General features: G+C 28.0%; 1 protein-coding gene across 13 annotated transcripts; it reads left to right on the forward strand.

Moving 5' to 3' along the window:
* Positions 1 to 194: 194 nt before the first annotated feature.
* On the forward strand, positions 195 to 9,340 carry LOC117237101 (transmembrane and coiled-coil domains protein 2). 13 transcript variants are annotated; one of them, XM_033500731.1, is made up of 13 exons: positions 195 to 872; positions 1,886 to 1,954; positions 2,802 to 2,946; positions 3,180 to 3,375; positions 3,933 to 4,098; positions 4,247 to 4,475; positions 5,012 to 5,056; positions 5,382 to 5,464; positions 5,903 to 5,911; positions 6,509 to 6,840; positions 6,953 to 7,353; positions 7,691 to 7,851; positions 8,007 to 9,340. In XM_033500731.1, exons 2-12 carry the CDS (start codon positions 1,915 to 1,917, stop codon positions 7,845 to 7,847), a joined length of 1,803 nt encoding a protein of 600 aa, XP_033356622.1. In that variant the 5' UTR covers positions 195 to 872; positions 1,886 to 1,914; the 3' UTR covers positions 7,848 to 7,851; positions 8,007 to 9,340. The 13 variants fall into 13 exon arrangements, with proteins under 13 accessions (XP_033356622.1, XP_033356625.1, XP_033356626.1 ...); XM_033500734.1 differs by having other exon boundaries at positions 6,548 to 6,840; XM_033500733.1 differs by having other exon boundaries at positions 196 to 872; positions 7,721 to 7,851.
* The last annotated feature ends 1,421 nt before the right edge of the window (positions 9,341 to 10,761 follow it).

Consider the following 10,761-nt stretch of genomic DNA (forward strand, 5'->3'; position numbering starts at 1 on the left):
ATACATATACTACCAAGAAAGTTTTCTCTAGCTGACAAAATTGCATCCAATTATCTACTATTGTTGAATATAATACATTAAACAGAATTTGTAACATATACGATATATTATTCCTATTTTTAACTATTGGTACATAATTTCATTTAATATATAAATTACTTTCATTTGTCTTCAGTAAATATAAATACATTAATATAAATACATATCTAACACAACGAAAGAATCGGTACGAAAACAAGAATCTGATATAAAATAGACAAATTCATCATGTGATATTTAAATGAACTAAAGTAACTAGTGAAATTTATTTGATTACACTGTAATTAAAAACATATGTAAATAAAATCCATCAAACTTATATAAATGCGGTGACACGTATACTGCTAGATACGGTAGTGCAATACCAATCGCATCTCCATAGAAAATATCCCTAGGAGTCGAAAGATCAGTCGGTGCAAGTGGTAATATATCGGTTTTGTTTACCCCCTCCTCTACGTTCGTTGCTCTGTGTTCCGTTTGGCGTATTCCACTGTCGAGTTGTGAAGTAACGAAGCGGTTTCGCCGAATGTGTCGCACCGTGTGCGTGTTCCGTCATGCTCCTGAATGAGTTTACTGTCGATTAAGTGCCTAAAGACGAAAGAATGTATCACGTTTGTTGATATTAGAGTGGCTAGTGCTACGATGTCGAATGGTGCACGATGACACGCCCGTGAAAAACGATAACAGAGCCTATTATTTGATTGACCAAAGAGACAATTGAGAAAAACGCAATACGCGAAAAGGAGCCCTGCTTTGTGTATTCCCAGTGTGACATTCGTTGAAATAAAAACCATGCTTCAACCAAGAGCTACATACATCAGGCGATAAAGAAGGTGAGGGACGAAATATATTTCGGTAAATCGAATGTCGAAGAACCGCGGAAGAGCTTTGACAGGTCGTTTGTTTTTATTCGATAGTCGTACCCCGTTTCTCAATATCAGCATGAAAGGGGTGGGACAATTACTTCCCATATCTCTTTTCAACCTATATAACCATGGACGATATCGTATGTGTGGAAATGAGTCGCGATAGTAACGTAATATCACAGGTCGCTAAATATTCGTCGATTCTTCTCTGACGTACATACATGCGTATTTTAAATCTTTACATGTTTCCACATTTTCTTTTCGTTCTAAATAAATATTGTATTTTTTCAATGAAGCTGTATTTGTTAAATAGGAAAATTTAACGAGACTCTCTGTGTTTCACGTATTTGACAATTACGCGAGGTGACATTGTTATTTTTGTCAGAAATTCTTAGTTTATATAAGAACCGTTGTGTATCGGAATTTGTGTTATTCGGTTCAGAAGATTTTAGTCGACATTTTCTTATTTTTGTTGCATTAGTTTTCCGCTATCTTACGATTTCCCTGAAAATTAAAGTATGCAATGTATGCATTTAAATTTTGATAGTATTTACCACTACATAAAATATGCATTCTTGTAGAATTAAAATAAAATAAAAGATCCTGTAATGGCTGCAACGTTTAATTTGTTTATAACATGATTTAATATAAAATTCTACATTTAATGTCTAATTATGTACACTTATGTATATCATGTTGTTTTGCGCTTTAATTATTACAAAGTACCATGAATAACTTTTTTTAATGAATAGAATGAATATTTGTGCTAGATTGAATATGATTGATATTTATGAAATGGATAATGTGCCGATATTTTTTATTGTTTTACATTGCACGTGTTTTTCCGCGTAATATGTTCGTCATACTTCGAAAGCAATGCCGATGTTCTAATTATGATAATCAAAATGATTCATCAGTTAAAGGATTGGATTAAAGGTGATAGAATGTGAAAGAAGTAACTGCATGTAATTTTTTTTCAGATGTTTTCTTAATCTCAAAATGAGTTTTGATGCTAGACAATGTTATTTTCTTCAAAATACATATTTTTGGTAACATTGTTAAAGTACAATATCAATATTTGATAATAACGTTTTTTTGATATTCAATAGTCATGCAGTTTTATTTAGTATGTGCTTACTGTCAGAAAAGTAGGCCAGCAAATTTGTTACAAATGTTAATTAGATATGGGTGACCTCTGTAATGACATGAATAAATTATAGCAAATATGAACTGCATCAGTGTTTGAACTAAACTTCCTATATATGTACTATTTTTGGATAACACATATAATTGACTGTACATACAGGATTTAGATTAGATAATATCACTCTTAGAGAAAATTGTAGCTCAAAATAGGTATATAGGGGTCAAGTAAAATAGAACTATTCTGTGGTGTATTCTTTCATTTTCTTCTAACATTGTGAATTTTTTTTTATTAATTTTCTATTTCAATAAACATCGTTAGTTTCATGTAATTTTGTATTATATTGATTTATTAATTTACTTTGCCATATTTTCTTCGTATACATTTCATTTTGCTAGATCATATCATGAGAAATCTTATGATTAATATTGATAACATTTGATAAACATAGCTTTTCTTGATAATGAGAACATACTATATTTATTTGAACGATAATAATGATTTCAGAATGAATGATGCACCCAGTCTTTTAGAGATTAATATATTTTAATTTCTTCATTTATTATATCTTTATTTACTGTTTAATAGTAATAATATTGAAAGTATCACTTATATTGATAAAGAGGAGATATATTTATTGATAGAGATATATTTTTACATATATATAGATTACATATACAACAAATTATTTAAGCTCATATATTAAGAAGATTTACAGTCTTACTAACACAGCTAGGTAATCATTTTTTCAGCAAAAGGAATGGCTAATTTGATGATAACTACGTCAAGTAAGAATAGTTCACGCAGTACATCACCTAACAGAGGAAATACATTGACCTCACCTCAACAATTTTCAGCTACTTTGGAACATATTTCAAAAGCACGTAATGCTTCACTGTAAGACCCAATTTTTTGTAGATATTAATATGTATGCTTACATAAATTAAGATTAAAACTTCTTATTTTTTTGTAGTATTTTACATGAAACTGAAACATTAAGCTTATGCTTCAATATGATATAATTAATGATACAATATTTTGTACTTACAAATAAGAAAAATAAGTTCCTAAAAAAAATAAATGAAAAATAAATAAAAGGAGCACAGTACAAAATTAATTTGACTTCGCAGTTCCCAAACAGGGGAGGGTAGTACAGGCAGTGGAAGTAGTGGTGGTGGAGGCAGCTTCAGCATGAAAGGTAGTAGGCAAAAATCACCAGGAACTGTGATTCGAGTAGATGCTATGGATGAACCAAATACCAATTTAATCACTGCCGAACAAGACGAGTTTGTGCCAAATATTCACCTACCAGCCGATGACGAAGGAGTATGTGTTTTAATATTATAAAATAATAATAATTAATAAATAAAAATAATTTCAGTTTCAGAATGTTTGATACTTTTTAATGTACTGTAATGTAATTAATATTTTCATTTTTAAATAACACATTCATATTCATTTAAGTTCTAATAATTTATAACTCTAATAGTGATATGTTATTATATTTAAAATTATTGTTAAAGTATTTAGATCAACAAAATCGATACCATTGTGTTTTTAAATGTTTATTACAGTAGTAAATATGATTGTATATGCTTATATAAAGTTACTTATGTAATGTGAAGTTACGGCATGTAATTACACTGTACTGTACTACAAGGTCATCAATCACTACTGTATAATCAGGGTTATAGGTTAAGAAATTAAATACCTACTTGCATAATATTGTAAGTGGCATCAAAGTTAGACTATCTCCACAGTTTCAGAGTGCAACCAAAGTACAAGTTAACAAACAATGTGCTCAAGGAAATGTGTTTTGTTAGTCATAATTTGTTTCTCTCTTAGGTTTGTGTATTTTAATATAACACTACATTTGTTTATAGGAACAATATCATGCAACACAATCGTTCCTATCAAATGGCTCCTCTGAATTAATAACTGATGATGTTGACTCTAACTCTGCTCGTGTTTGTCAAGCTATTGAGCATATCCAAAGTAAAATTGCTAAAACACGAGAACTTATAAGAATAGAACAAACCACACGTGATGGTAATTTTCAGCAATTATCAGTTAATTAGTATAGTGCTGAAGTGTTAAAACAATTATATGAATTATATGAAGTCCTTTATATAATCGCAATTTATGTCAGAGTATGTATTATAAATGTGAAATTTATCTAATGTCCTTTTTATTCCAGAAAATGTAAATGAATATCTAAAATTAGCTGCCAATGCAGACAAGCAGCAGCTTACTCGAATCAAAGCAGTATTTGAAAAGAAAAATCAAAAATCAGCGCACAGTATTTCTCAACTCCAAAAAAAATTGGATAGTTATACAAAAAAATTAAAACATTATGAATTAAATGGTGCACCTACAAGTCACAGACAACCCAGAGAAGTGCTTCGGGATATGGGACAAGGACTTAAGTAAGTATATTTTATCTTTTATCAACTGTCTGTACTGTATTTTAATTGTGCAATAAGCAATCAAATCAGAAGTAGATATATATATATATATATGGATTTTTTATTAGTGTGGCTGATATATTTAAATAATCATTAATAGATCTAAATCTGAATTAATTGATATAGATTTTTATTTATTTTTATTTTAGATATTTATTAAAATGTATATATTATATTAATAGTTTATAAAGCATATTTTGATTGTACGTATTATAATGTATATTTTATAAAAATATGATGTATGTTATTCCTGTTGTTGCTGTATGTGCTTATGTGCTTATTTGAAAAAGTAAAAGTATTAAATTAAATTAAAAAACTAGTATTGCGTATTATAATTAATATGCTAAAATAAAAATTTTACACTGTAGTGACAAACGTGAAGAAGTGTTCCTTTAGTGTAATTTCTTTGTGTTCTTTTCTTCTTTTTATCCAATTTCTGTTTTGTTATCCTAAATATAGGGTATGACACTTTCATCTAATTTAAGATTCACTTCCAGAAACGTGGGTGGCAATATTAGGGTTGGAATCAGTGGTTTTTCAGGGTGAGTGTTGGTGTGAAAATAGACTGCAATGGTTTTTTAATCATTTCATCATAACATTTATTATTATAATTAAGTTTTGACTACATTATCATTTTATAAAATAAATATGCAATGAATGAAGTACAACATTTATATATAGGTATATATTTATATATTTAAGCCAAGCACATTCAAATTTTAGTATGTTCATAAATATAAAACACAAATTTACATGTTTTAATGTATAAGATATTTTTATATAAATATAATAATTTTCCAAAGCCAATTTTTATAAAATTGGAATATTAAAGCTATTCCTGATTTTTATTTTTCTTATATGTTTCAGAAGTGTAATGTCCAAACCAAGAGAATTTGCACATTTAATAAAAAACAAATTTGGCAGTGCAGATAACATAAATACTTTATCTCGTGAGTAATTTTTATTACAAATTATTTTTTTAATTAATTAACACAATTTTGTCCAGATCTTATTTATTGTTTAATTTTTTAATAATATTTACTATGGAAAGTGTTAATTAAATCTTTGTGTTTTAAAAGCTATCACTAAGCACATATTGACCTATGCTAATAAATTGTGATACTACAAGCAATAGTATGCACGTTTCTTTTATTTAAAATACATATACATATATATGTAAATACACTATTAAAATCGTTATATTATTACTTTAGTTGCTAATATGTTCATTATCCCAGAAATATAAATTTTTATTTATCTGGAATAAGATGATAGTATATATATATATATATAGTAATTTATAATGTATTGTAGTAATAGTACAATATCTTCTTACTCATTTCAACATTAAACAATAAATAATGTTTAATATTTTGCTGTCATGGCAGTTGAAAGTAGTAAGTAACATTTGGGCTAATTTTCTTACTATATCTGTTTTTTTATATGTAAATATATCATACGTGTCTTACTTCGTAAAATCTTAATAATTTTTAACACTATATCCTTTTTTGTTGTATATGATAAGGTACATAAATCTTATATATTTACACATTTGATGAATACCTACCAGATAAGCAAATTTGATGTGAGAATGTTGTGTTTACATATTGTAAGCTTTATATTTTTATTACTACTTTGTGTTACTTAATAATTTTGCCTTGTCTTTAGTGGCTTTCACATATTCAGATGTTTGCTATTTTATATATTAGTTATCCAATACATCAGCAAAGTATATTAAACACATATGTGGACATGAATTCAAAGAACAAAAATTATAAAGAAAGAACAATTTTTGTATTAGTTTACAAAACATTTTGTGACACATTATTGATGCATTTATATACAACAAAAATGTTTTTGAATTATCATTAACTGTATTTGAAAGATAGGAGTGTTGCAATACAAAAAAGCATACAAATTGATTAGTTATTAACAGAGGCAGAATAGTTTGGTATTGGATAACATTCTAACTTGCGACGTCTGTGTCCCTGCAGATGGCTCAACTTTTTATGTAAACGATACACCGCGTGCAGGTAATGGAGATAACGCTAGTGTTGAAGATGAAAAGGCTCATCATGGATCAGCGACGCTGCCTGGTGGGTGTAGTTTGGGATCAACTCATAGTGCTGCGGCAATGAAATTTCCATCCGAAGAAGGATCCGAATGCTCTAGTGTTACAAGTGAAAGTGGACCTGGTAGTAGGGGGCAAGCACACACATGTCACAGTAGTAATAATGCTGCACTTAGTCTTAAATCTATTTTCTCTGAACTACAAGAACATAGAGAAAATTTGGAGAGAATGAAAGATAAATTAGAAGGTTTGAAGGTTTGTTTCTGATGATTTAAGAAATAAGTAATGAAACAGAACAAATAAAGAACAATAACATGTTTGTATACATCATAATTTTAAAATTAATTTTTTCCTTAAACAATTTTAGAGTTTGCAACAAGAAGTGACATATCTTTCCCATGCTTTGCAAGAGGAACGTTTTAGAAGCGAGCGTCTGGAGGAACAAATTAACGATTTAACTGAACTGCACCAAAATGAAGTAGAAAACTTGAAACAAACTATAACAGATATGGAAGAAAAAGTGCAATATCAAAGTGAAGATCGATTAAGGGACATACACGAAATGTTGGAGAGTTGTCAAACTAAAATTTGTAAAATGGAACATCAACAACAACAACATCAACAATATGTCACTTTAGAGGGTCTGGATAATAGCAATGCAAGGGCGTTGGTTGTAAAGCTCATAAACGTAGTATTAACTGTGTTGCAAGTTATTCTACTTCTTGTTGCAACAGGTGCTGGTATAATGATGCCTTTCCTTAGGACCAGGTACAGTTATTTCATATTGTAAAGTTATGTTTGAGTTTTATTTTTACAGGAAAATAATCTATTAAAACCAAAACAAAATATTGTACATTCCAGCTTAATTGCATAAGCTTTTTGAAGTAAATTTTGTTTACTTCAATATATATCATCTTTTTTTCTTTTTTTCATTTATAGTAAACAGATAACCATTACATTTTTTATCAGTTTATATTTCTGTTCCATCATCCTTGTTCCGTTTTCATTCACATACATTTCAATTCATACTTCATCACGTACATCGCCATCTGATTTTACTTTTGCGCACTCATTGTTTTATTTTGTTTTCGCATCTCTGTTGCAGTTGTACTAAGCCTCATTGTTTCATGTGCAGGGTGCGCATATTAACAACTACGTTTGTTGTATTGGGCATAGTATTTGTGCTCAAACAATGGCCTGAGGTTCACGACGTCGGCAGTCACCTCATGCGCCATCTTAAACAGACTCTCGCCGTCAAGTAGCATCGTAAGTAAAACATTATTATTTTTATGAAAATTTTACAAATTATAAACGTACTAGTAAAAAATATGGAACAATATTTTATGTCCTTTAAGAAATCTATTTCATATAAAAAATTTAATGTTCTATTAATTTAGAGTATAAAAAATAACTTATTTTAGGGTGGTATACTTAAATTTACCATACCCTGTGATGAAGAAAAATTGTACACAATGATCAACATTTTGGACCCATTTATCAGTGCTGTAGTTTTGGAGCAATAATAGTAGGTATATGCGTAAATGACTTCATTTATATTTTAAATTTGATCATGTTCACTACTATTATATTGAATCAGACGAGTAATTAAATCTATTTGATACTGTTAATAGAATTACAATACACAAAACATATTTTGCTGTGCAAAGTGTTTCACTTAGGAAGAAGAGATTTAGTAGAAATAATAAACATAAAAATGTCTTTTGTCCCTTATGCAAATGTTATAAATTTATTTTGCGATATTTTTATCTTTATTTGACTAATTTTGCTAAAAAATAATACGTAATGATTATGATTTATGATAAGAAAATAAAAATTTCCATGAAACATGAAAGAGGCAGTAAATATGTAACGCTGTACACTGATATTGCTTGATTACATACGGCACATTGTTAGAAGAATTTACTCTAATGTCATGCGATTAAGTTCATTTTTACACGAATCATCAATTAGCATGAAATTTAAAAAAAAAAATATTGAACAAGCGAAAGTACTGATTAAAAGATAGAAAAGAAAATTGTTCTATCATTAGTGTCTGTGGGAGGTGTTACCACCATTTTTGGAATTATAGTTCGTACATTTGATATTCTAGTAAATTTAAATTTGTGTAAATTTATCAAAATGCACATTTTGAAATAAAATATTTATAATTACAATCGTCCAATTGCTAAACAATGATATAAATTAAGAAAGCAAGAGAACACTTAAATAACTGTAGATATTCTTCATGTCAAAATGTATAAAATATGTGATATATTCCTTAGTGTTGGCAATGAGGTGGGGTAATTTGATTCTTATATGTAAGTTACAAATTATACATTCATGAGAATACAAAAATGTAAAGGTGAATAGAAGTACTTTTAGAACACTTAACATCAAAAGAGGACCAACATGTTTCATTCCTCTTATTCTACATATAACGTTAATTTGTTTCACATACGACGTAAGAAGGATACACCTTTTGAAATAAATAGCATTAACTGTTATTTGTACTCTCACGAATGTTTTAAACCACCACAGACACAAGAATGCATACATATTATATTGAATATAAAGAAATGAACCATGACAGATGTTGAAATGAGAGAAAGACTGATGGACTACATCGCTGTTACAGTTGTGAGTAATTTAATATTTGTGGCAATTTTGTGTTGTTATTCATTTAAAAAAATGTTAAAACAGTAAAATGATTGCGAAAAAATTTTTTTTAAAGTGCAACGGTAATTACAAAATGGTACAATTATACAAAAAGAGATAATTCTTAAATTAACATAGGTGCTCAAATCTGTGAGTGTATAAAATATTTTGGTCTACATAATTTTTTGATTCTATTATCGCTACTTAATGGCGAAATATCATTTATTTCACTAATTTTCTAATTTTCATCTTTCTGCAAGCACAGTATCACGAAATATAAAGTTTCATAGCCTAATATTATTTTGTGAATATGTGACAAGTAAAGAAAGAAATTATTTTTCGATAATTATAATCTTTTTTTATTGCTTAATACGTAAAATTCTCTTTATGTTTTATATAAATGCGTAGTTTCTAATTTGTATTAAGTTCATGCATTAAGATTTTTGTTATATGTTGGATTATGTACCGTTATCGTTTAGTTGACCTTGATAAGATATGAGAAATTGTTTTTAATTGACAAACAAAATCTGTAAATAAAATAATGTTTATGTAGCAATGTATTTTCTTTTTTTCTAGCCTGTTATTCATGAGTACAACATCAAATTTCCGAACTTTTTTATTTAACGCCATAATTCTTTGAACTGCTATTTATATATGTATTATTGTCGCACCTCGTATTTTATTGTTATAATCACTGCTTTTGTAATATTTGTTCAACACAATTTTTATAGCTTTTATATATGTTCAATGCAAATACTGCCAAAAAATTTAACATGAAAGAAATTGATAATTTACGAGGGATATAAAAATTAAGTTAATTAAAATTTTATGTTTATATTAAAAATCGAAAAGATAAGGAAGTTTGATCGTGTATTTATAACTTGATCAGGCAAAATTTTGTATTTTAACGGACTGCGTATATTTTTTTCTTCAGATTCATTTTCTTTACAATTGTATTATAAAAAATTATTCAATTAAATTTATTCATAATTATAATAATGTTTCCTTCGAATAATCCTCTTGCGTTCCTAAAAATAACCGTTTCTTATGTCTATAAATTTATAAATACGTCGCTGTGACTATACTAAGTTTACATATAAGCGTAAAAGTTAAAAATCAGTTTTGGGATCAATATAATGATATATACAAAATTATAAAACAATTTTGTGTCTCCGTATTCTTGTACTAACTCTACATTTGCAAAAAGGAGTAAACAATTGCAACAATGATACATTACTGATATATTAAGTCTATTAGATTCGATGTTATATTGATTCTGCAAAAAGATTTCTAATTTTTTACGTTGTTTAAATCAGATTTTGACTAAAAATATATGTTTGTTATTGTATAAGTGACAACTAGACAAAATATATAGGGTGTTAGTGCGCTTATATATTACTATAATTACCACTATTGCGTAAATTTTCTTTCGAAGATTGTATGCTACTTATTATTAATTATCAATATTTATCTTTATAGTAAAAAGTTCTGCCTATATGGATAAGCAAACGATCGAGAAAC

This window comes from Bombus vosnesenskii, unplaced genomic scaffold, assembly GCF_011952255.1.
Source record: "Bombus vosnesenskii isolate JDL3184/JDL3185 unplaced genomic scaffold, Bvos_JDL3184-5_v1.1 scf7180000013357, whole genome shotgun sequence".
NCBI classification, from domain to species: Eukaryota; Metazoa; Arthropoda; class Insecta; order Hymenoptera; family Apidae; genus Bombus; species Bombus vosnesenskii.